The following is a 27,759-nucleotide window of genomic DNA, read 5'->3' on the forward strand; positions in this document are numbered from 1 at the left end:
GTTTTCACTCTGGGTAGTAAGCTGCATGCTAAGTGATAAAGTAGCATATTTCAATTTTTAACTACTTGGTTTGATCAGTTGATTACCTATTGATCACTGCTGAAGGCTGTACAATGATATGATCAATAGCTGCTTACATCCCCTTCATTTGGCCTCTGGTTGATAGTGGTTTCATTGCCAATCATACCACATTGTCTTATTTTTATATGCTTATGAACATACATGTATATGATTTATTATTTTGTTATGCATTTTAAAAGAAAGATAAACAAAAGAATTAAGAGCATAATTTTTATTAACATCATCTCAAAGAAATTTCAAGTTCTCTAGCTACTTCTAATCTGATTTTACTTTGAAGCTTCCAGCTTGTATCATATGACAACACTTTGTCATGTGATTGAAACTGTAACCTATAGCAACGACTCTTTCTTCCAGTTATATCACAGATATAGGTGTCAATCAATTTGACTGACATGACTGAATCCTTAGCCACTCCTCTAATGACATCAAAAAATATATATTCATCAAAATCTTTCTTTTCATTCTCCCAGAAACTCATGTCATGATCAAACATCACTGGAAATAAACTAACTGGACTATATTCAAAAGAATTATCTCCCCTGATTGAACATTGTTTAGAAAAATCTAAATTATTTGAAAATAACAATTCAACATGAGGGAGTCTGAATGCTGCTAAAGTCAGAAGATTTAAATCTAATACAAAGACTAAACAATTGACCGTGTTCTTATTTGAATGATTTTTGTAAAACCACAAATGACCAATAGTTCTATCCCTGATTTCTGAAGGACAATCAAAGTCTACTTGCATTGAACCAATTGCATTCAAACCAGGTAGATCAGTATCCAAATTTTCTAAAGCATCACATGATATTTTCAAGCCTGGAAAAGATGCATCCAAACAGGCAGTTAATTTCTTAAAGCTTGAAGAAATATCTTCAGATTTGGATATTTCTCCACTTTTAAAGTTGAAAACTCCCAGCATTTCAGATTTTACAGGACAAGTGAATGGGTTTATTTCACAAGGTCTAAATACTTGTCCAGTCATCAGACATAGCGGTGGCATTTTATCCTTAATTTGTTGATCAGAATCTGAAAATTGCTCACAATGTAAATTTTCGAGTTCATCGTTGATTTCTTTTACATTTCCAGCTGTTTCATGATTTGAATATGCAATTTTGTTTAATAGAAATGGAAAATGTTCCAGTAGTGAAAATCTCAAATGACAGTCAGAAGTTTTTGGAACTGCTTCCACTCCTGCCTGACACTCAGTTACTTCCCCTTCTTGTTCCTTATAAATTATCTCCCCTTTAGACAGACATGAATTTTCATTGCTGAGTTTACTATGGTTTTTCATAGCACAATTTTCAAAAGTTTGTTTCCCATCAAATTCTGAACATTTCTCTGTTCTATAAAATCTCAAATCAAAGTTTTCAAAGTATTTTGATTTAGCCACATCTCCATTGATCCCTGTAAGTAATTCTTTCAGTGAGCCTGGTGCCTGTCCTAAAACTGGGTCTGGTGCTGGAACCAGTTCTATAGAAAACTGTTCTGCTATATGACTTTCAAGGTGTTTATATACCTGAGAAACTGGATGATTTTCTACCATGAAAAGGTTTCTGGAAAATAAAAAAATATCATGTGCAATTATAATTGACAATGAAATTCACACTGCTGATTATCAAAAAAAAAAAATTTAATTTACTTGAAACAAAGTGTTTTTCATCAGACATTATTGAACAGAACAATCACTTATGATGCACTATGAATAGCAAACACATAAACAATATTCTTTCAAAAAATAAAAATATAACTCTTTTATTAAAATTACTAGTTTTTTTGTACCTATCTATCAAGACTATGCAATTTTCTTATTGAAGTTCTTCTATAACACAAAGTGTGTATGTGGTGAAAATAAATATTTAGCCTTGCAGTATATATCTTTTATTCATTAGCTATACTAAATACAACATTTACCACCTAAAACGGATATATCACATTGTATTATCTGCAGATATTTTATGATAAAGATTAATACAGTGGGAATTGATATCATGTGACATACATACTAATCATTTGCCATGGCAAAGGATAAAATGTCAACAATAAGATTCACTTTTGACTAATAATAGTCTATGAATTGTTCTTATTTGTATTGCTATCAGATACAGTTTTAAAAGTGTAGTTACCTGGTATGGACCAGTAGCTTTTTACCAACATGGATAGTATTAAAGATATTGCACCAAATGTACAGTTACAATACTATTATTATGACTTGTTCTCAGTATGAAAAATTTACCTTATATTAAATTTTTATACAAATAGTACCAGAAAATATATAAACTTACCTTGAAATTCTTCTGTTTAAATATTCAGATTTGATTAAGGTTAAGGGAATACTTTCTGTTGGTAATGGGATTATCTCCCCTTTCTGAAAGACATGAGTTATTGCCCTTTCTGTGTTAAATCCTTTATCTTGACTCCTGTAAAAGAAATGTAAACTAACTGCCAAGTTTAATTGATGAGCTTTGCTTTTTTGCAGACTTGATAGCTTAATAAACCCCATAATTACATATTAAATCTCAACTGTTCATTGATGAAATATTCGTTTTTACAATGCATTAATACTTAAAACCTGATGATTGTTTTTTAATTGAAAAAATCCTATGTGAATCAAGTATGTGAAGAAAAAAATCCATGGAGGAAAGGGTTGAAGTTCACAAATTTTAATTGATCTTAAAATTATGATAAGGCTGAAATATTATTCATTTATTAAAGGTCTATTCCATTGCATATCAACTGTAAACCTGATTACAAAATCTACTGAAAATCCTTCTTATAACAGAAAAAAACCAAAGACCCTTGAAAAGTATTTTTAAGTATGTAAATAACATCAGTAATGTCTCACTGTGACTTTGAGATGAAAACAGCAATAAAAGCCTTGTTCCTTGTGCCTTTGTATTTTTGTACTGTTTCTTTGTTCATTGTGGTATGCATCAGACTGTGAATTGTTTCACCTAGTGTCATACAGGTCTTACTTAAGGTTGTCAGTTTTGCTCATTGTTGAAGACCATTTTGAAGGTTTGGGTTATCTGTAACTGTTTACATCTTTGTCCTTTGGTAAATTGATTGTTGTCTAAATAGCAATTATACCACATCTTCTAATTCATATATTTTCAACATTGTACCTGAAACCTGTGGAAGAATATTCCTCAAAGTCATTGACTACAAATGGCCAAAAATCTTTCAAAATGAGACCAGCATTAGCTGCCATAGAAACGACCTGCCAACTATCATACCAAGCTCTCATTGGTTTGTCTGCAGGTGTTCCACCTTGACCTTTACATAATGTCATAAGGATCTGTCCTTCATCTGTTATGATATTCACAGCACTGTAAGGAAAAAATGTTGGTTGGAATAATTATAAAAGCAAAAATGCAAAAAGTTGCGCTGGCAGAGACCACAGCAATTTGATAAATGATATTTCTGTAACAATTTTTTGCTTGTTGCTCATATAATGGCAGAAGACATGCCATAAAGGCTCATCCATCACACTCAGAGAAATTTAAGCATCTAATCAAATCTTAGCTTACAAATTGTTTTTGTTTACTATAGACTATCAAATATCATATAAAGGAAATAACAATTATTTATCACATACCTGGTTGTTATTATTGGACAAGGTCCAAACAGTAAGACTTTCGAAGTTTCAAAGTAAATTTCATGATGGATCACTTTTTACGCAATCAGGGGTTCATTCAGATGAGAATAAGTTTGAAATTTGAGCCATTGTTTTTTTACAAAGTTAAACAGCTAAATGTATTAATGTATTAAATTAAGTTGCAATAACAAAACAGAATAAGTTAGACCTCATCCTCCCCCAGTTTCTCAGCCTCATGTAAAAAAGTTTATATTTTTCTGACTTTGATCTTAAATTTTATTATTTCTTGTAGCCAAAGGGAGATAATTATTTGTATTTTTTCTATCTTAATCCAAGTTAGAATACTAGAAAATCAGATAAGAAAAGATATCAGATTTCCCCTATGGATGCAATACCTTATTTACTTTTATATGAATTAAAAGATAAGGAGATAAGAACCAGTAAAATTATATTTTTTTAATACACATCATGATTATTTATTCTTATTTGAAATTTCAGGACTTTAGCATGACATCAAAAACGAGTAGAAGCTTACTGGCGCCCTATTTAAACAATATATTGTGCAAAAAATTTTTCATAGAGATATATGTAAACCATAATAAACACTTAAAACATATCCTTTTAATTACCTTACTATATATTTAAAAATATTGGGACCATAATCAATAAAAATTTCAAAATGTTGACTTTCTCAACTTTTTCCTCCACCAGCTTATTACCAATAACCTTTGTCTTTGTGACACTTGCCCCTTACACAAACTTGCTTTTTTTTCAAGATTGAATTAAAAAGCAATCAAGTGTACATTTGAATTATTCAGTAAATCAGTTGTCAAACCTTTTTGGTAGACAGTCATAAAACATAAATACAAAATTCTACTGTCAAATGTGAATAATTTAAACGAGAAGCACTGAAGTTACTTCCACTGTAATAATAGTTGTTACCTGCAGAAGAAATCTGACAACAGCTTTCTATTTTTCTTATGGTTAGACTTCCCACCAGAATGGGGAAAATTGAAAATAATTCTATCAAACTTGTCATTCTTGAATCGAGGATCTGTGTGAACTTTAGTAGCATCTGTTGCAAGGTACACTGTTACACCTACAGATGAAAACAAAGAGAATAAAACAAAAAGAATGACATGAAAAAACTATTATGAACTTTGTTTAAATCTGTGATCATTCTTTTGTAGCCAAAGGGAGATAACTATTTATAATTTGAATAATTTTGTAACAAGAAAGTAAGAATATCTGATTTCCTCTTTTTTCAATTATTTATGTAATAAATTCATGCATTTGTTCTTATCTAAAAAAAAATCTATTTTCAAGAAAAGGAGATAACTATTGTGTATGAACTTTGTTTTGAAACTGGCACCATTTAACTTTTCGTAATATATAAAATATATAATTTGTCTAAATAACAGCATATATGTTAAGATCTGTAAATATGTGTTATAATTCATTAAGGCCATTAGTTTTCTCAACTGAATTGTTTCATATTTTTCATGTCAGGGTCTTTTATAGCCAACCATATGTTTTTTCTTTGTTAAAGGCTGTACAAATGCCTATATTTGCTATCATCCACTTAACTTATACCTTGGTGGAGAGTTGTCTTATTAGCAATCATATCAAATCTCAGGGACTAAATTTTTTGGCTCTCCCTTGACACCATTTGCGAGTATGGTCTTGAGGAAACGATGATAGTCCATTGGAAGGGGACGATGAATGGCTGACCCATGTTAAGAGAGAGCCTTTTCTCTTGCACGTTAAAGACACCCTTGTAGATTTAAAAAAAGAGCAGGTTAATGCCGCTACAAGGCAGCACTCTCACCCGCAAAGTGGAAAGGGATTAATATAAGTTGCAAAACTTGTTTCCCAATCCACTATAAATAAATATGTTTAAACTAATATGAAATCTCCTTATTTTTATACTAGTCATGTGCACAATATACCATGTTCTTTCAACAGATCAATATTTTCCAATGCTGTTTTGTGTTTCTGAATGGACTCTTCTGTCTCAAAACTTGTTGACACCATAAGCTTTCTGTATTGTTTTGATAGGAACTTCACCATGGCAACAGAAAAGGAGAAATCTCCTTCACCAAGCAGTAAAATCTGACCTTCAAATGAAGAATTCATCCTGAAAATACACATGTAAAATTTTTATAGTGTCAAGGCAATTTAATCAGCATCTTCAGTTGTAATAACATTTGAATTCCAAATTTCCATTCAAGAACTTTTTGAAGGGAAATGAATAACAATTCTTTACTGTATAAAAATATATGACATCTGTTTTCAACAACATGAATTGAATAACAAATTACATTTGTTGCAATAAAGTAGCTAATTTCCCAGAAAAATAAAATCAATATTTCACATTTGATAAAAGTATGAATTCATTGTTATTTGTTGGATACCAATTCAATTTAAAAAAAAATTATAGTTTTATAGTAAAAGTTATCTTTGAATTTAATTGACTAGCAAAGTACAAATATTCTATAGGTCTATAAGAATTTGGCTAAACCCTGAAATCAAATATCCATAAATATCCATGGCCTTTGTTAGTCTTGTATTATATTAATTTTAGTTTCTTGTGTACAATTTGGAAATTAGTATGGCTTTCATTATCACTGAATCTCATAAACATGATTAACCCCGCCGCATTTTTGCGTCTGTCCCAAGTCAGGAGCCTCTGGCCTTTGTAAGTCTTATATTATTTTAATTTAAGTTTCTTATGTACAATTTGGAAATTAGTATGGCGTTCATTATCACTGAACTAGTATATATTTGTTTAGGGGCCAGGTGAAGGACAGCCCCGGGTGCAGGAATTTTTCGAACATTGAAGACCTGTTCATGACCTTCTGCTGTTGTTTTTTCTATGGTCGGGTTGTTGTCTCTTTGACACATTCCCCATTTCCATTCTTAATTTTATTTTTTATGAAAATATACTTTTATATCCACGATCCTTGAAAATGGTATCCAACAAAAATAAATGAATCCACAGTTATATGTCCTGTTATATCACTACTCTGATTGGTGTTGTAAACATGGTAAAGACAAATGACTATTAATAATAATTTAAAGAAAAAATTAATCATAATTCAATTTATTACCTATTTTCTTTACCAAGTGATATGTTTCTGATAACTTGAATAACAACAAATGTAGAACTCAGTGCAAATCCTCCAAAAACTAAGCATGCTAACGGTACATAGATATTATTGTGAAGATTGATTAGCATAGAACACCCCCATCTTTCTAAATAACCATGTGTTCAATCAGGGTCATTTACCTAAAAAAGATATAAACTAGAGGCTCTAAAGAGCCTGTGTCGCTCACCTTGGTCTATGTGCATATTAAACAAAGGACACAAATGGATTCATGACAAAATTGTATTTTGGTGATGGTGATGTGTTTGAAGTTCTTACTTTACTGAACGATTTTGCTTCTTACAATTATATCTATAATGAACTTTGCCCATTAGTAACAGAAGACTATATTTGGTAAAAATTTACATAAATTTACCAAATTAATGAAAATTGTTAAAAATTGACTATAAAGGGCAATAACTCCTTAAGGGGTCAATTGACCATTTAGGTCATGTTGACTTATTTGTAGATCTTACTTTGCTGAACATTATTGCTGTTTACAGTTTATCGCTATCTATAATAGTATTCAAGATAACCAAAAACGGCAAAACTTCTTTAAAAATTACCAATTGGAGGGCAGCAACCCAACAACCAGTTGTCCAATTCATCTGAAAAATTCAGGGCAGATAGATATTGACTTGATTAACAATTTAACTTCTTGTCAGATTTGCTCTAGATGCTTTGGTTTCATAGTTATAAGCCAAAAACTGCATTTTACCCCTATGTTCTATTTTTAGCCGTGGCGGCCATCTTGGTTGAATGGCCAGGTCATCGGACACATTTTTCAAACTAGATACCCCAAAGATGATTGTGGCCTAGTAGTTTCAGTGGAGATTTTGTAAAAGATTACTTAGATTTATGAAAAATGGTTAAAGATTGACTATAAAGGGCAATAACTCCTAAAGGGGTCAACTGACCATTTTGGTCATGTTGACTTATTTGTAGATCTTACTTTGCTGAACATTATTGCTGTTTACAATTTATCTCTATCTATAATAATATTCAAGATAATAACCAAAAACAGCAAAATTTCCTCAAAATTACCAATTCAGGGGCAGCAACCCAACAACCGATTGACCGATTCATCTGAAAATTTCAGGGCAGATAGATCTTGACCTGATAAACATTTTTATCCCATGTCAGATTTCCTCAAAATGCTTTGGTTTTTGAGTTATAAGCCAAAAACTGCATTTTACCCCTATGTTCTATTTTTAGCGGTGGCGGCCATCTTGGTTGGTTGACCAGGTCACGCCACACATTTTTTAAACTAGATACCCCAAAGATGATTGTGGCCAAGTTTGAATTAATTTGGCCCAGTAGTTTCAGAGGAGAAGATTTTTGTAAAAGATTACTTTAATTTACGAAAAATGGTTAAAAATTGACTATAAAGGGCAATAACTCCTAAACGGGTCAACTGACCATTTTGGTCATGTTGACTTATTTGTAGATCTTACTTTGCTGAACATTATTGCTGTTTACAGTTTATCTCTATCTATAATAATATTCAAGATAATAACCAAAAACAGCAAAATTTCCTCAAAATTACCAATTCAGGGGCAGCAACCCAACAACCGATTGACTGATTCATCTGAAAATTTCAGGGCAGATAGATCTTGACCTGATAAACATTTTTACCCCATGTCAGATTTGCTCTAAATGCTTTGGTTTCTGAGTTATAAGCCAAAAACTGCATTTTACCCCTATGTTCTATTTTTAGCCGTGGCGGCCATCTTGGTTGGTTGACCGGGTCACGCCACACATTTTTTAAACTAGATACCCCAATGATGATTGTGGCCAAGTTTGGTTTGATTTGGCCCAGTAGTTTCAGAGGAGAAGATTTTTGTAAAAGTTAACGACGACGGACGACGACGGACGACGACGGACGACGGACGACGACGACGACGACGGACGCCGGACGCAAAGTGATGGGAATAGCTCACTTGGCCCTTCGGGCCAGGTGAGCTAAAAAGAAATCATCAAAAAGTATGCATTACAATGATAATAAAATATTTTCGACCTAAAAGGATCTACATATACATATCTTACGAAATTGTGCAACACTACTGATAACAGATTTAATAATTAAATTAAAATGAACCAATAAAAAGAATTTGTATATAGATATATTGACATAACAAATGGTCATTTCAGTCTCAAAACTTTAATAAACAACTAGTTCATTTTATTTAATCTTCATTTATATAATTTTGTTATGAATGTGAATGTAATTGTGTATTTTTTTCATTATGTCCCGTCACAGGCTGGAATCAGGGGCCCTTAATTGGAAAATAAAGAACTTTTGAACTTTATATCATAACATTGAGAATGGAAACAAGTAATGTGTAAAAGAGACAGCAACCAGATTAAACAACAAAAAATCAACCCAAGGGTCACCAATCATGCCAATGGGTCTTCAAACAACAAGCTTAAGAATATCAACAATTTAGTCACATTGCATGCATTTTGTATTGCCAAATAGTTTTTTTGCATGTCAATAAAATTGAGAATGGATATGAGGAATGTCATGAAATTGTCAAAGATTAGACAAAAACCTGACAGAAGTGCAGAGACAGCTAAGAACATAACAGACCGACAAGTCCATAACAACAAACAAGCAGTCTTAGTTCCCAAGAGTTCGCTATTTTTGTGCACACTGCAGACAACTCAAACCATCTGGGGGACTCGGTAGTGTGCATCACTACAGCTGAGGAGTTTAAATCACCACTCCTTAGGAAGTGTGACTAACTTGTGTGCAGACCACATGCACAATAGCCGAAAGAAATATGTGACATCCATTTACAGAAGTGGGAAATACCTATACCTATACATCTCCTGTTATTTGACAGTTTCTCCATTCCTCATATTTTTGCCCATTGGTCATTATTTTGAAAACCCCATCTACCATGTCTACGCTATCTTACATTACCAAAGCAGTACATGGCCGAAACGACCAAGGGCAAGTCCTAACCAACACTATTCCAAGTTATTATGATGTCTAGCAAGGCTATTTTTTTTCTGGGACAGCTTCCTACAACGGCATCCAAGAAAATAAAATAAAATAGCCTTGCCAGACGTTATATTTTTTGGCCTAAATTCCAACACCTGTCCATGGCCAAAACAACAGGTATTTGGGGCATGGGCCCTCCTTTTTTGTACCTCACTAAAAAAATTATTGTTTATTGTTTTTTTGATTTATTTACAAAATTCTACAATGTATAAACATATATCAAGTCTCAACAATCCATTGCTAGTCGATTACAATAACTTTTTTACTATCCATACGAGCCCCAAGTGAAAACACTCCCACAGAGGCTTACAAGCCCTATTCCAATAATTATGCTTCTTGGAAGGCTATTTCAAATTTTTGCTTTGACGCATTCCTGCGTTGATGTAAGGCGCCAAAGAAAACAAGTATAATAGCCAATCAAGATGTCATAAATTATTTGTACTTTAGAAATAAGCTCCCGTGGCCGAATCGTCTTTGGTCAGAGAAAGAAAAGGAAATTTCGTTTTTATCCATTTTACACTCAATTTAGAGGCATGATTTCTTTACCTATGATTTTGTTTTGTCTTTAAAAAATCGTGCTTGCGATATGTCATAATATCATATGCAAATTGCTAAATTTTAGAAAAATATGGTATTATTTACCGGAAGTGCTTCTCACAGTCTAAAAAAAAGTAAAAACGGATTTCATACAAATATTCCGACATTTGACATAAGTTTCCTTTTTCTCTCATTCATTATTTATACTTGAATATGGTCTGTTTAATATACATTTGCTTAGTTGATTAATGTTTGGTCAATGTGTATGTATATTTTTAAGCTTTTAAGCGATAGAGAAAATCAAATGACGAAGAAAAGTGAGAAGAAAAGATTCCGACTTTCCGTCACCGGTAATTTTTTAGTAACGCCTTCAGGTGATACGGAAGTTGAATTGTTGAGAATTTCAGGTGTTGAAAACTCATAAATAATTTACAGAGTGTTTCCATTTACGATGATAATAAGCTGACGGAGAATTGTTCTATTTTAACTAAATATTAGATATATTGCAATCAAAAGAATCAACAATGTTAATTATTCCAAAACCAGTAAAACTCATCACCTTGAAAGTTGTGGTTCTCATATCGCTTGTCAAGTTGGTTGCTACACAATCTGTGAACTGTCCCTGTGAATCTCAATCTTTGTGTCGGATAAATCATTTTACTAACCATAGAGAGGTAAGAAATAAAAAAAAATGAAAGCTATTATTTGAAAAATGAGTGGGGGCAGGCGCGTAGCTCCCTATACCAGTCAGAGCTCAGACATAAATAAGTCTAAATCTGCTTTTGACTCATAGAGGTCTAAATTTGTAAGTTTTAGGATTTGTCTCCCTTTAATGTAAGACAAAATACGACTTGAATAAGTCCAATATTGTTAAACAAGAAATAATTGACAAGAATCAAAAAGTTGCAAATATAGACTCCTACAAGTTGATGAGTGATCAAAATTGGTTAACTTCAAGACCCACGCATATTTATAAGGAGGTCATGCATCTAAATCAAATTATGACAACATTGAAAGCCAATGCTTTGTCTTCTAAAGAAAAATATGAATGAGAGTCTAAAAAATCTGAGATAATGTTAATTAACCTTACAATGCAACCACCTGGAATCACACTTAATGAGGTAAAACATCTGTGTTTAGTAAGGTGGTGTAGTTTGGCCACAAAGTAACATTAAGTTTGTTCACCAACATAAATAGACCTAAACAAGTCTGTCATTTTCTGACTTAGATAAGTCTAAAATTGAAACTGCATTTTTATAATAAATACATGTTTCGACTTATTTAAGTCAAAAACAAAAATCGACTTGTTTGTGTCTGAGCTCTGACTGTATATGCTAATATGCAGTTGCTTACACATCAATTCAGCATGCAAAAAACATTAATTAAAACAAAATTTATAAATTGAATTTTAAAGGAAACACATATGGTGTCACTTTTTTAATTGATGAAACCAAGGATTTGTATACAAATCCTTGATGAAACATCACTAAATAACGGCATTTGGTTTCAAAATAAAACGGTTTTAATGGAGATTATGACATAAACATGATAAATGGGACCGTAACTTGTATTTTTACAAGATTTGAATTTGTAATACTCAGTCTTATACATGTAGTTTTGGAGCACTTTTTACAGTGTACAGTTCATCAGTTTGGAATGAGATGAACATGATGAACCAATCTGCATTAGCATGATTAGAATTATCAGAACCCTTCGATATCGTTGAAAATATTCAGAGGCGATGTGGTCAACAGAATACCAGAGCCAATCACCCTGCAAACATGCCAAAACAGTGTTGGAAAGTCTCATAATATTTTGCGTTCATTGACCATATGATAAGGAAATGAAAAGTAGAGTCACGTCAAGTATTCTCAGAAAATCAATTCTTTGCGCTGTATCTGCTTCATCGTGTTGTAGGAAACATAACAAGCGAACAAATCTAAACATTGTCTTAGACATGTATACGAAACTGACAGGACATGAAATTTTGATGAATTCAATCATTGTCAATTGGGAGGTTGCTCGATGCCGAACAGGTACGCTGGTTTATAAAATTTGGTGCTGCTATGGAGATCTATCAGTGTACTACATGTATGTATGTTGAAAACAGATCAACAATGGACAACGACAGTAACTAGCATTATTGCATATTCATTGGGATTTCAGTGTGAATATTGAAAAAGTAATAGAGAAGTTTGTTGCTGCCTAGCCCTGAAGAGCAGATTTTGGACAGTTTTGAGTAAATTCTGTATCACTAATATATGTTGTTTAAATGTATTACTCAATTCAGAAGATTTATAAAAAGATTTACATTCATAAATATTTTATAAGTCCTATCTACCATGTCTACAAATGTATAAATAGCACCTCCTTGACTGAAAACCGAAATAAACCCCAAATTTTTCTGCATAAAAGCTAGGGTACCAAAATTTGTTTGTGGGAGTTGCTTGCACATCATTTCATGTTTATGTTGATGTATAAATGAAAGTTTAAACATGTAACATGTTTGATGACAACAGTTGAACTACAATGCATCGGAGACTTTCTACTACATTTGAACCATGATTAAATAAAGTCACTGAAAAGATTTGCGTAATTATTATCTAATTTAAATGTGTTTTGTTTAAAAGGTATATATTTATAACAGAATGAAGACAACACAATAACATGAATAAAAACATACATTATGAAGCTGCCAAATGTCCAAAAAATATCAACAAACAACATGAACAATGACAAAGGGAAACTTTAAAAGGATAAACTCAATTGTTTTGTGTTGCATACCACATACACCAGAAATATCGTATTTTTGAATTGGACTTGTTGAATTGATTTTATACTGCAACTACATTGTATAAAAGGTTTTAAAAATAGCTGCTAAAGTTTAAACATAAAACTTATTTTTTATTCCCAAATGAGCCCCTGACTGTGTTGGAATGTGATTGGCATGACATTTACATTTTATAAACCATATATATTGAGATATTTATATGTAAATAAATACATGCTATTTACACAAACTATTTCAGCTGAGATAAGGAAGATGTGGTGTGAATGCCAATGAGACAACTCTCAATCCAAATGACAATTAAAAAAAAGTAAACCATTATGATTATAGGTCTATGTATAAATATACACCACATCTTTTTAGTTTTTAAATAAACAGTATTTGATACATGTACACAAACATGACAAATGTATATATTTTGTGGCCAATTCTTAAAAGAGGGACGATAGAAAGATACCATAGGGATAGTCAAACTCATAGATCAAAAACTAAAGACTAAGTAACACTAGTGGCACTCATAATATTATAATCATGAATAAAAGGAGATAGAGAGATTAAATTTATGACAGTGAGACAGAAACATAAAATTCAATAAGTACAGGTATAAAACATACTTCAACTTCATAATTCATGTGCTTTTGTATGTTGTGATGTTATACTATTGAAAAAATGAGAAGGTTTGGTACCATTAAAACGTTTAATCCCGCTGCAAATGTTTGCACCTGTCCTACATAATTTGTAAGTCAGGAATCTGATCATGATGTACTGTGGTTGACGACTGTTGTTTATTAATGTAATTTATACGTGTTTCCCATTTTTTTTTATATAGATTAGACTGTTGTTTTCCAATTTGAATGGTTTTACACTATTAATTTTGGAGCCCTTTATAGCTTGTTGTTCTGTGTGAGCCAAGACTCTGTGTTGAAGGTTGTACCTTGACCTACAATGGTTTACTTTTATAAATTGTTATTTGGATGGAGCTAGAATTGTCTCATTGGCACTCATACCACATCTTTTTATATCTAATTATTCAAGTGGTTTTTGTCGAGCCTGCAACTTTTGTATCAGAAAGCTCGACATAGGGATAGTGATCATGTGGCGGCTACGGCGGCGGCGGCGTTAGCTAACTTCTTAAAAGCTTTATATTTTAGAAGGTGGAAGACCTGGATGCTTCATACTTTGTATATAGATGCCTCATGTTACGAAGTTTCCGTCAGTCACATGTCCAATGTCCTTGACCTCATTTTCATGGTTCAGTGACCACTTAAAAAAAAGTTGAGATTTTTTGTAATGTTGAATTCTCTCTTATTATAAGTAATAGGATAACTATATTTGATATGTGCGTACCTTGCAAGGTCCTCATGTCTGTCAGACAGTTTTCACTTGACCTTGACCTCATTTCATGGATCAGTGAACAAGGTTAAGTTTTGGTGGTCAAGTCCATATCTTGGATACTATAAGCAATAGGGCTTGTATATTCGGTGTATGGAAGGACTGTAAGGTGTACATGTCCAACTGGCATGTGTCATCTGACCTTGACCTCATTTTCATGGTTCAGTGGTTATAGTTAAGTTTTTGTGTTTTGGTGTGTTTTTCTCATACTAAATGCAACAGGTCTTCTATATTTGATGTATGGAATGATTGTAAGGTGTACATGTCTAGAGGACAGGTGTCATGTGACCTTGACCTCATTTTCATGGTTCAGTGGTCAAAGTTAATTTTTCGAGTTTTGGTATTTTTATCTAATACTATATGCCATAGGTCAACTATATTTGGTGTATGGAAATATTATATGATCTTTATGTCAGTCGCGCAGGTTTTATTTGACCATGACCTCATTTTCACGGTTCATTGCACAGTGATAAGTTTTTGTGTTTTGGTCTATTTTTCTTCAACTTTAAGTAATAGGTAAACTACTTTATATGTTATATAGAAGCATTGTTAGCTGTACATGTCTGCCTGGCATGGTTCATCTGACCTTGACCTCATTTTCAAGGTTCATTGGTCTTTGTTTAGTTATCTTGATTAATGTTAAGTTTATGTGACAGTTGTAATAAAGCTTTATACTTAGGACTATCAACATAATATCACTGATTAGTACAGAAGGCGAGACATTTCAGCGTGTGCACTCTTGTTTTATTAACTGGTAGAGTAGGAGGTACTTAAACAAATGTAGCCTAGACATGATAGAGTTATATCCCTTTGACATTGAAGTATTTTGACAATAAGAATTTTTAAACTTTTATAAGTAAAAGAAAGTCTCACTGGATTTGTTTATTTTCATTAGGAAAAATTTTGATTTTATGTTTGTACTGATTTTCATGAATTGAGGAAAACTTTCTGTGGATATTTGATTTCATGGTTTTGTGAAAGTCTGCATACCTTAGCTTAAACAAAATGTGTAATTGGTTGAACATTTGAATTCATGGTTCACCAGTGTAAATACCAAATCCACGAAAATTGGTATCCCACGAATAATAATGAATCCAGAGTAATGTATTTTTAGTGACACACCAGCCTTAAAACACCTGCTGTTTCCTGCTTTTAATGGTTTCATTTTAGTTTTTAAATTCAAATGTCAGATTATATTGTATTATTTAGGTTACTGTCATAACAGAAAAGAAATCTGACTTTAAGAAATGGACCTGGGAAGGAATACACAACGTTATTCATATAGTTAATGATACAGAAAGTGAGGATGAAGCAGATCTTATGTGTTATACACATAGCAAGAAAGCTAACTATGGAATTCTGGGTAAGATCAAATTGAGAATAGAAATGGGGAATGGGTCAAAGAGACAACAACCAGACCAAAGTGTAGATGACAGATAACAGCTGAATGCCACCAATGGGTCTTCAATGCAGCGTGAGAATTCTGCACCAGGAGGTGTGCTTCTGCTGGCCATTAAACAAAAATGAATACTAGTTCAGTGATAATGGACATCCTACTAAACTTCGAAATATAAAAAAAGATGTTCATTTGTATATATTCATAATTATCAAGATTCTAACTTCAAATTTGTCACTTTTAATAAAAAGGATACTACTGAGATAAATCTCAGAGTCCTTAACTCACCATTTAATAGCTATAGGTTGGTCCTAAGTCGGCAACACAATTGTTTAGTCTAGAAATCATTGAAAAATAAATTGAAACTATTATGTTAATACAAATTTTCTCCCAATTTTGTTATGACCAGAAGCCTTGTTATGAGTTCATGCTTTACTGTTGATTATTAGGATTATACTGATAAAGATTTTCTTTAATGTTTTTGACAACGATGATGATTATGGTGATGAAGACTAAAATGGCCAGGGAGAATACTGTCAGATGAACATAGTTGATGTCAGCACAAAAGTACTGACTACACTTAAAAACAATATAACTTATTTAAATCACAATTTATTTTCACTATGGACTGGAATCAGGCAGCAAACTATATAAAAGAAGAAAACTTGTAGAGATAATGACTATACCCAGACTTCTTATATCAATACTGTACATGTAGACATGGTAAATTAAGAAAAAGTAAAATAACAAAAAAAACAAACACGGAGGAACATTTAAAACAGAAAGTCCTTTATTGAGAAAAGCAAAAACAAACACATTAAACAAATGGAAAACATATTCCTGACTTTTTGCATGCATTTTCTTATGTATAGAAAATGATGGATTTAAAGCTAGCTAAACCCTTCACTATTATATGACAGTTGCATAGAATTCCATAATATTGACAACAAAATGTGAGCAAAACAAACAAATAATTAATTAGATAAAAATGTCAAAAATTGGGGAACAGCGGTGAACAATGTGTTATTATTGTGCACATTTTTTATTTCAATTTTTTCATGACAGATCAAAATGTGACCATAGTACATGTAATGCCATAACAAGAAAAACTGTATACATATATACTGTATGTGTCAAATTACTGAATGTAACTTCTTGTTATTGCAATAATCGTTATCACTGAGTCACATTTTTTTGCTATATATAAAAACCTAGCAATCATTTAGATCTCACAATCATTTCTAAGTTTTATGCAATATTTAAATGTTATTATATAATTTCAGTAAAAATGCCATACAGTGATGATATGAATAAATCTGATTTTGACACATGGGTAAACAACTCTATTAAACGTGCAAAGAAAATGTATGCCGAAATCATAGCAGTGGACTTGTTAGATATTGTCGGCAACTGTCACATGGATGAGCATCATGTACAAATAGCCTTTAACTTTACCAATGCCTTTGCCAAAAGGGTTCACCTTCACAATCAAAAGGTTTGTTTTGCCATGATATTTACACGATTTATCTTTATAAAGTCATATGAAACTTCTGATTAAAAAAACAAATGCATATGTTTTTAAAAGTAAATGTTTTTTATTTTGTGTAATAAAACTTATGTACATATATTTTTTTCTCAAGAAAATTCTATAAAATGTCCAAAATTAAAAGAAATTTACTTTTTTTTAATTGTTTGCTTCCATCAATTTCTGAATTTACAGTATACTCCATGAGATAACATCCTCAAGGAAATTCTGTGTCTATAGTTATTTTAAATATATATAATTTTGATTCTGTTCATCTCTTTCAATAATTCCCCAATGAATTGTATCTCAGATCCACTTGCTTCACATTTTTGTTAGGTATGACTAATTTAGATGGAGATAAAAAGGATTGAGCTATAATGGAAGATAATATTAGAAACTTAAGATAGATAAAGATTTTCCTAATAGTATGCAGCTATGCCACCTGAAAAGAACTATCAACAAAATATTATTAATGATAATAACCACATTTTATTGTGATGTATAAAATAATGAGTGTATTTTTATTTGATTTTTTAGTTGTCATGCATATTGCCATGGAAACCACCATGTTTTGGCTCAAATTGTGACTTGACTTCAGAATTGATAAAAACTGGAACTTGTGATACCATAATGACAAGCCCTGACAGCTTTATTACAGATTGTGATAAACCGTGCAGGGCAAAAGCTACTATGCCAATTAGTAATGTAGTCATAGGTAAGCTTACATATAAAAAGCCACGATGCCAATCAATAATATAATCCAAATGAAGGGTAAGCTAGCATAAAAAAAAACTTAAAAAGCTACAATAAAATTGAGAATGGCAAAGGAGAATATGTCAAAGAGACAATAATCCGACCAATGAGCAGATAACAGCGGATGGCCAACAATGAGTCTTCAACGGAGCATAAAAATCCCACACTCAAAGGTGGTCCTCAGCATTAATGAAAATTAACATCATGCGTATCATGGGGTAGCTAGAATTTGAAAAGCTATTATGCCAATCATTAACATTGTCATGGGTAAGCTACATGTATCATATAAAAAGCTACTATGCCAATCATTAAGGTTATCATGGGTACATGTTAACAATACAACATACCAAAGAATTTCCCCAATAAACGAAAGCAAGACATCTAAGTATGGATAGATGTCTCATCGGCCCTCACACCACATCTTCCTATATCTACTTAACCTGTTAATTTAGAAATTTATCCTTACTACAGGAATAAACAGCATTTGATTGATTTTTGGTGTTTGAACACCACTTTTCAGGACAGCATTTAGAATAGGCTATTTCGCAGCAGCGAGCATTTGATCTTTTTGGTATAAGCATATTTCATCGAACTCATCAACATCTGTATTCTTCAAAAGAACCAGTAAATTTGATTATACTGTGGATACATTGTACATTATTATTCGTTGGATACCAATTTTCATGGATTTCGTGGATACAGGGGAACCAAAATTTAAATAATCAATAAATTATAAATATTCTAAAAAAACGTATGCAGACTGTGCCAAAACAACGAAATTAGATATCATGATATTACTAGTTTTCCTTAATCCACAAAAAATTGTTTCCTATGAAAATTATTGAATCCACACTAGTAGATGAATTTTTAATTTCTCTTTTCAGGAACAGATGAATATTTGTACCATTCAAATGTACCTGCATCCATGTTCTTCATGGGCGTGCCTTGGCATGGGTATGATTATAAGTGTTCTAAATACTTAGTAAGTAATTTGGAGGTGACTGTTTATTGTAACCTTCAGTACCTGAAGAGAAGCATGTTCAAGAAAATGATTCAAATTCATGAGAAATATTTAAAAAAAAATATATTTGTTTTTATGTCAGTACTGCATATTATCAGGTATCAGGTTGGTCCATACTTGTTGATGCTATCATTTGATTTAAAAAAAAATGTGATATTGATTGCCAATGATGCCACTCTCCACAAAGACCAAATGATGTAGCAGTTAACAACTTTAGCTTACAGTACAACCTTCAACAATGAGCAAAACCTTTACTACTTACTTAGCTGTAAAAGGCCTAATATGACAAGTGTAACAATTCAAACAAGAAAACTTAGTTTTTCATACAAAAATAAGAATGTTTAAGATAAAAATGTGAACAATTACAAGTCTAGGTCTTTTTACATATTCCATTTAAGTATATTCTAGGGTAGTTCTAGAAGATGTTCGTATTAATAGATTTTTTGATATATTTTTAGGGTAATGATGAAGATGTTCGTATTAGATTCTTTGATATATTTTTAGGGTAATGATGAAGATGTTCGTATTAGATTCTTTGATATATTTTTAGGGTAATGATGAAGATGTTCGTATTAGATTCTTTGATATATTTTTAGGGTAATGATGAAGATGTTTGTATGTTACCACAGAAGAATAACACTTGTGATTTTCAATCAAGGAAGAAAATGACCTTTTATGACCTTGATACAACATACCACAGTTATTTTGAAAAGAATCACAAATGGAGTAAATTCTACAGTTCTAATTATTTCAATGTTAATGTAAGTATTTACCAAATTTTTAAAGGGTGTATGATCATGATGATATACAATTTTGCTGCTGTTTAACGAAATTTTCCTTTAATTTTACTGTCTGATAATTTTCTTTCTCAGTGAAGTCTAGTGATATGAAAATTATCGCTAAAAAATGAGAGAGCATGTGCCGTTGTTAATGAATTAATATCGTCATAGGTAAAATAGCAATAAACAGATTACCTTTGTTCATCTCGCCTAGATTTCTTTTCTCACTTTTGACGTACTGGCTCAAGTGAGAAAATCAATCTTGTTGAAATGATCAGGGATAAGCTACATTTATCGCTATTTTGTGCATTTTTCCTTTGATCTTTTTTTGTGATAATTTTCATATCATGCTTCTCACTTGAGATGGAAAAATTATCGCTAGAAACTAAGGAGGCCATGTGGCGTTGCTAACGAAATTGACATGAAATTGACAAGGTCGTCATAGGTAAAATAGCGATAAACAGATTATCATTGGTCATCTAAACTCGATTGCTTTTCTCACTTTCGCTGTACCAGCTCAAGCGAGAAAATCAATCTCGTTGAGATGATCAACGATAATCTATAAGTTAAAAATAAAAACATTCGGTTTTTATCGATGATTTTTAGTGGAGATGGTGTTATCTGCTACAATCTCATTGAAGGTTTACCCTCCTTAGATGAGTTGTAGCTGAGAAACATCCTCATGTTTGAAAGGCCATTCTGTTTATAAAATTAAGAATTGAAATGAGGAATGTGTAAAAGTCTGACAACAACCTGACCAAAGAGCAGAATGGCTATTTGCTGATGATGCTTTGGTAATTAAATTGTCATCAGTTTCTAACGATCATTTTCTTTCTCATACAAGTATGTCAGTTAACTGCTAGTGGTCTGTTATTATTTATGTATTATTGTCATTTTATTTATTTTCTTTGGTTACATCGTCTGACATCAGACTCAGACTTCTCTTGAAATGAATTTTAATGTGCGTATTGTTATGCGTTTTCTTCTCTACATTGGCTAGAGGTATAGGTGGAGGGTTGAGATTTCATAAACATGTTAAACCCCGCCACATTTTTGCGCCTGTCCCAGGTCAGTAGCCTTTGGCTTTTGCTAGTCTTGTATTATTTTAATTTTAGTTTCTTGTGCACAATTTGGAAATTAGTATGGCATTCATTATCACTGAACTAGTATATGTTTGTTTAGGGGCCAGCTGAAGGACGCCTCCAGGTGAGGGAATTTCTTGCTACATTGAAGACCTGTTAGTGACCTTCTGCTGTTGTTTTTTCTATGGTCGGATTGTTGTCTCTTTGACACATTCCCCATTTCCATTCTCAATTTTATGCAAGTTGCAAGCTATGAAAAATGATCACATATAAACATCAAAGTAAAAAATACACCAAATAGTGATAAGTTTATGTTATTGTTCATCAATGTCAAGAAATTAGCTAGTCTAATTAAATAAGTGAATCTAATATTTAGACTTTGGAAAAATTATGTCAGATCTTACAGTTATTTTATATGAGACTTATAAACTAAAATTAGATTGTCTCTATTAAAGGCTTCATTTATATAGCATTGAACTTTGTATTTATGAAAATAACATATCATTATTTTATGACATTACAGAACCATATGAACATGATGAATGAGATATATATATTCAATATTTAGCAGATTGGTTTTATTTACATAGAGGTATTTTTGAACTTTACAGTTAATGTGTCCACTTTGACAGTGCTATGTAATCTATTATTACATATATATCATAAAATTGATAATGGAAATGGGGAATGTCTCAAAAGAGAAAACAATCCAACCAAAAAGCAGATACCTCTTACCAATGAAGAATAAACAAACATATGTCCACTTGTATTTTTGTCTATCTGATGAGTTAAGCCTTTTTCAACTGATTTTTATAGTTCGTTCTTATGTTGTACTGTTATACCACTGTCCCAGGTTAGGGGGATGGTTGGGATCCCGCTAACAAGTTTAACCCCGGCACATTATTTATGTATGTGCCTGTCCCAAGTCAGGAGCCTGTAATTCAGTGGTTGTCGTTTGTTTAGGTGTTACATATTTGTTTTTCATTCATTTTTTTTACCTTAATAAGGCCGTTAGTTTTCTCGTTTGAATTGTTTTACATTGTCTTATGGGGGCCTTTTATAGCTGACTATATGCGGTATGGGCTTTGCTCATTGTTGAAGGCCGTACGGTGACCTATAATTGTTAATGTTTGTGTCATTTTGGTCTTTTGTGGATAGTTGTCTCATTGGCAATCATACCACATCTTCTTTTTTATGTACAGCAATTGGGCAGATATAAAAGCACATACATACATACAGACACATCTTGTATTAGAATTTGTTTTTATAATTATTTTTTTGAAGGGAACTTATTTTTAATGTTATGTTTTAGGTTACAAATGACGGTGAACATCAAATCTGGTATGAGTCTGACCAAAGTTTGTATGAAAAATACAAGTTTGCCCTTGACATGAAACTCAGAGGTAAAAAAAATAAAAATCTTATTAAACTATATTCAAATCCTGCTCGACAGAGCATACAATTTATATGTATATACTATAGGCATAGGGATGTCAAACTTTGTTTGTAACACCTAAAACACACATGGCAATATTTACTTCTATGGTTCACTGTTCCAAAAATATGTAAAAGAAAAACAAACAAAAAATCAGAACTACGAGGAAAATCAAACTGGAAAGTACATAATCAAATGGCAAAATCAAAAGCTCTAACACATCAAATGAATGGATAACTTTAGATAGCAGACTTTAAGATAGATAATTTATTTGTGATAGTCAGGTTCATAAATATGTTTTTATCAGAGGGGGGGGGCAATACTTTTTTATTTTAATATGTTGTGGCCTTTTCAAAGTGTCTTTACTGTTATCTGAGATAAATTTAAACTGTTAACAATCTTCAACCCACTGTGTTAACTGTTATCAGCATTTTTGAATTTGTTGTTATCTGTCAAAATGGAGGTGTTGTTAACATGTTAACAGACCCCCTTTTGCCCCCTTTCTATCAATATCAAATTATACAAATCTGTGTTGTGAGGAGGCTTAGATTAAATCGTTGGTAAAAAGGAATCAGTAATTTTTAAAGTTTTGCAAATAAACCATGCTTTGGGGGTATTCAGGGTTGTCTATCAAACTTTTAATCCTCATTGATACATTATTATAACCAAACTATCTGTAACCCTTTATTATTGTGTCTGCTGTTTTTATAGGTGTTGTGATATGGACAGTGGATGACCTTGTGAACTTTGACCAAGGTGATGCCCAGGAGTGGCATTGGTTGATGCACACTATGATGGTGACTGGTGAACATACAGAGGGAGCAGACATGTCTAATGCATGTGAGTAGCTGCTAGTCATTGAAGATAGCCACCAGCCTCACACCTGACTATGGATCTATTTGAAATTTTGAAATGCATAAATTTTGATATTCAATGAAATTATTTTTACTGATCTTAGTTTCAAGGGAAAAAAAGTATATTGTTAACTGTAAATTCAAAAAAATAATGCAGAGCAAATAAAATCTGTATTTACAATATTAGTTGTGTAATCCATACTTTTTTTGTTTGATAGATTGTCTCTTTTAAAAAAAAATTTAAACAGCCATCTTGTTTTCCAGCAGAAGATAAATTTTTAAAGTTTTTTCTATGATTGAGTTGACAACATCTAAATAGATATGTTGAATAAGTTGTCATAGATTATAAATGGATATTTAACTATATATGCTTTAGAAAAAAAGTAAAAGCAATTTAATGTATGCTATTTTTCATGTTAACTACATTCATAAAACATCTCCTTAAATTTGCTCACCCAAAAAATTTTGTACGCCAAATACATGACACTGGTAGACCTATTTGGCAAATGACCGCGATTTTTGTAAAATATTCGGTGTTTTTTGGCCAATCTCCGCGGAACGGATAATAAATAGAGGTTCATCGTAGATTTTCCGTTTTACAGAATATTTTGCGGTTCTCCGGAGATTTTCCGTGTCTCAGGGAATTATCCGTTTGTCCGATAAAACGGGTGTGTATTGAGTCATTGATAGAATCAGTGATGCGTGAGCGACGGTTATTAAAAGGTCGGTTGTATAATCCGTTATGCGTGAGCGACGTTCAATCATTAATTGATCGTTGTATTATCCGTTAAGTGTGAGGGACGGTTGTATTGAGGTACAGATTGTAATATATGTAGAAGTTTACAGAACTATCATTAATCGATTGAGATATACGGAATTTTCAAAAATTTATCACATAATGTTTCTGTAAATTTAGAGAGAAACAGATAATATATTTCTCGGGGTTAAAGGTTTACTTTTATGATTGAAAAATACATGTGTATGTCTGAGGCCGAAGATCATTTAAACTTCATTGGCAAATAGGAATTTTTAAAACGATCTTGATCACCTGCTGATCCATTAATCTTTCAGAATGAAATGCACATTTATACCTCTTGGGGTTGAAGGCATATATTAGCAACATTAACAATATGCTACGATGAGATAATGACAAGTTGCGAATTTTAGTCCGAATGTGTATATATATGAGCATATGGACATACATTCATCTTTTTAATTAATCAGTTCATCTGTCATTTGTTTTATTAAATTACTTTTCAATTGTGGTATAAATACAATTTTATCATTGTGTAAGACAATTTGAGAATAATGCTTTCATCGTAAATACTTCAGAAATTATAATTGATTCAAGAACCGTTTATTGGAACAAAAATAAAATGAACGGCCTATAGGAAGTTCTAACCTTAGTTGATATCAGGGGTCAATTGGTATAGCATGTAACGTAATACAACGATCGTCGATGCATAATATGCATATGTATGTCTATAGTATGCATGCAACTGGATTTCGACAACTCGTGGGTTGTCTTTTAGACAAAGAAGTTCCATTTTAAAGATATGAAAGTACGTCAATGCACGTCTTGTAAACTAATCTGTTACTTTTTGAAATATAAATAAGTTATATTTAAAAGATTGGATGGTTATTTCACACGTATTAAAGTTCTTCTGTCATCATTACTGTTTTTCAATTATTTTTTGAGAGTTCGATCTTAAAACTAAGTTCGTCCTGACATTTATGGAATATTTGCCACTGGAAGTTAAACAACCAACAATCAATCATCTTATTACAAAATTTTAAATATGCCTGAGCGATAATATTCTTTTAAATTTTAATGTGAAAGACAGTTTCTCCATTTATAAGAAGGCACTTCCAGGTCTAAATTTAAGTGTATCTCCATTCCGGGACTGAGATTTATTTACTATACTAGCAAAAAAAAAAGAAAAGAAAAGAAATGATGATACGTTTTTTTTTTAATAATTAAATAATTAACTTTAAAAATATATGTAATTAACATGATCTAAAACTTGACCTCGCTCATGATAGAGAATGTTAAAAATCAATTGTGTCGACTGCACGGGATTTTCCAACGGCGGGAAATACCCTGTAACTATAAACACAGGTGATGTTATATACTGACCGATTGTGGAATGTCAATTCAGGGTTAAAGTGATGTGTAATGATTGACATTATTGTGCGCTTGAAAGTTGAGGCTCTAGAAGGTTCATTTCAATTGATAATCGAAAATCTAAAATCTTTTTTTTTTTCAAATCAACGATGAAGTTTTGGATATTATGGAAGGGATTTTTTTAAGGACAACGGAGGTACCTTAAAAGTCTATAGGAAAATATACAAATAAAATAATATAAAACAATTTCGAAGGTCACAAGTTGTATCTTATAAATCAATGCTAAAGCGACTTCATCAGTATTGACAGTTATAAGATTGCAATCAGATGACTTTTAATTTTGTTTGTGTTTCAGGACTGGGAGTGTAGAAGATTACCTTATATTACATTGTATTTACAAATGTTTGTTTATATTGCTTGACCCGTATGGGTGTAATTTTGCAATAAAGATTAAAAATATATACTTAGGATGTTCCATTCTCAGCATTGTTTCTGGTCTGTCTGTTCGTTCGTTCGTCCGTCTGTCCCGCGTCAGGTTGAAGTTTTTGGTCGAGGTAGTGTTTGATGAAGTTGATATCCAATCAACAATGATCAATTTTAAACTTAGTACACATGTTCACAATGATATGATCTTTATAAATTTAATGCCAAATTAGAATTACCTCATTTCCTCAGTCCACTCAGGGACTTTCTATACTAAGTAAAGAAAGTCCCAGGTCTGTTAAACATAGAAAATGATAGTGCGGATTGGGCATCCGTGTATACTAGTGACACATTCTTTTTTTTAATTTATTAAACTTGTTTTCAGTGGCAGATCCAGATTTTTTTTATACTTAAGGAGAGGGGAGACTAACTGATAATTTCATGAGAGGACCAGCTCCAGTCATTCCTAAGTGATTCCCTATATAATCAATATTTATTTTTCAACAAAAGGGGGCGGACACCGTGTCATTCCCCCTTTATAGCCGACTGAGAAACTCAAAGGGCTGTTTAGGCAGTCAATGTCGTCAAAAACTTCTATGTGTTGTATAGCCAGTCATTGAGTCAGTGTCGTTAAAAACTTCCATGTATATCAATCAATCAAATCAAGACTATTAAAAACTCCCATCAACCCCATTCCCCACTAAATCCGGCTCTGGTTCTATTAATTTCATTACTTCTACAGCATACTAGTATCGGGAGCATGTGAGTATGGTAGCACTCCGTAGATAGGTCTGTAGTTTTGCATGTATGACACTAACAGTTGGCCTAACGTATTAGAAGGCCAGGGTTGGAAGGTTATTAAACATTCTGTGGCTCAATTGTAACTATATTTTCTGTGAAGTGCTACCTAAGCCGTGGCCTGGTGAACCCTACCCATTTTTTCAAAGGATTTTCCAATAGCACATCGAAACACTTCCAGCATTCTATATTTTTTTCACCAAAAAAATTGTACCTCAGCATAATACAGGTCATGAGGTACATTTGTTTGAGGAGGGGGTTTCAATTACTGTTTAATTTCCTGTTACTATGAATTTTCTGGATTTTTTTTTTTCATCAGATTTGCCCTGTTGTCTTTTCTTAACTCCGTGTAAACCCTCACACGTGATGTTTACAGAATTATTTGTTTGAAAAATTAAATTTGTTGTATTACCGCTTTTTTATCAAAATAATATTTAGTTAGCTTTATTAGCACCTTTTCAAAGTCCAAGCATTAAACATTGCAAACACATATAGATATTTTCAAATGAATTAGAAAATATCTTCCCAAATCGACAGAACGTGCAGAGAGATATTTGCCACTGGTCTTTAACCAGTTAACGATTCACTCTTAAATGCATTTCTCAAAAAAACGATGGGAAAAAGAAAAACCCCCGACTATATCTTTTGGATAAACAGCAAAGGACATTTCCAGACATGAATATAACTGCATGGACCATCGCTTACAAGTTTTGTGACAGAACAGACTTACAACTTTACTATAGTACATGTACAGTGCTTAGAACTGTCTCATAATTTTACTCCAGTTTACATAGTGCATTCTTTTATGTTTTATGATAACAGAACTGTGTTTTATCAAGGTTTATCATAACTCGTATGGTTTTATGATAACTGATTTCTGAGGAATATGTTTAATACTGCAAACTTTATTTAAAGATACGTTTTTTTTCCAATTGGCGCTAAAGAAAAGCACCATATGAATATTCATGAACCTACAACGATTGCTCAAAATCGTTATTTAAAAATCCTGTTTGTGAGAT

General features: G+C 32.1%; 2 protein-coding genes across 4 annotated transcripts in view; one reads left to right on the top strand and one right to left on the bottom strand.

The window, feature by feature from the left end:
- Nucleotides 1–294: 294 nt before the first annotated feature.
- On the bottom strand, nt 295–10,578 carry LOC134683408 (ferredoxin-fold anticodon-binding domain-containing protein 1 homolog). 2 transcript variants are annotated; one of them, XM_063542691.1, is made up of 7 exons: nt 10,379–10,485; nt 6,790–6,968; nt 5,629–5,816; nt 4,622–4,778; nt 3,207–3,410; nt 2,367–2,501; nt 295–1,637 (listed from the first exon to the last, which is right to left on the bottom strand). In XM_063542691.1, the coding sequence occupies exons 2-7, from the start codon at nt 6,915–6,917 to the stop codon at nt 302–304; spliced, it is 2,148 nt and encodes a 715-aa protein (XP_063398761.1). In that variant the 5' UTR covers nt 6,918–6,968; nt 10,379–10,485; the 3' UTR covers nt 295–301. The 2 variants fall into 2 exon arrangements, with proteins under 2 accessions (XP_063398761.1, XP_063398762.1); XM_063542692.1 differs by lacking the exon at nt 6,790–6,968 and having other exon boundaries at nt 10,475–10,578.
- A 142-nt stretch (nt 10,579–10,720) lies between these two features.
- LOC134683409 (di-N-acetylchitobiase-like) overlaps nt 10,721–27,759 on the top strand; it is a 32,299-nt gene continuing 15,260 nt past the window's right edge. The window contains exons 1-8 of one of the 2 annotated variants that reach the window (XM_063542693.1): nt 10,721–11,043; nt 15,759–15,912; nt 17,229–17,440; nt 18,008–18,185; nt 19,108–19,205; nt 19,841–20,005; nt 22,418–22,508; nt 23,252–23,380. In XM_063542693.1, coding sequence (XP_063398763.1) covers nt 10,894–11,043; nt 15,759–15,912; nt 17,229–17,440; nt 18,008–18,185; nt 19,108–19,205; nt 19,841–20,005; nt 22,418–22,508; nt 23,252–23,380 — 1,177 coding nt within the window. In that variant the 5' untranslated portion in view covers nt 10,721–10,893. The remainder of the gene's footprint in view (nt 11,044–15,758; nt 15,913–17,228; nt 17,441–18,007; nt 18,186–19,107; nt 19,206–19,840; nt 20,006–22,417; nt 22,509–23,251; nt 23,381–27,759) is intronic. The other variant, XM_063542694.1, reaches the window with a different exon arrangement.

Source organism: Mytilus trossulus, chromosome 9, assembly GCF_036588685.1.
Source record: "Mytilus trossulus isolate FHL-02 chromosome 9, PNRI_Mtr1.1.1.hap1, whole genome shotgun sequence".
NCBI lineage: Eukaryota > Metazoa > Mollusca > Bivalvia > Mytilida > Mytilidae > Mytilus > Mytilus trossulus.

Bases quoted from the DNA above. Each gene is read 5' to 3' on its own strand.
- LOC134683408 (XM_063542691.1), bottom strand. From the start codon at position 6,917: ATGCTAATCAATCTTCACAATAATATCTATGTACCGTTAGCATGCTTA. The intron at 5,817-6,789 runs GTAATAAATTGA...GTGTATTTTCAG, and splicing joins TCACTTGGTAAAGAAAATAG to GATGAATTCTTCATTTGAAG. The intron at 2,502-3,206 runs GTACAATGTTGA...TTTCTTTTACAG, and splicing joins TATTCTTCCACAGGTTTCAG to GAGTCAAGATAAAGGATTTA.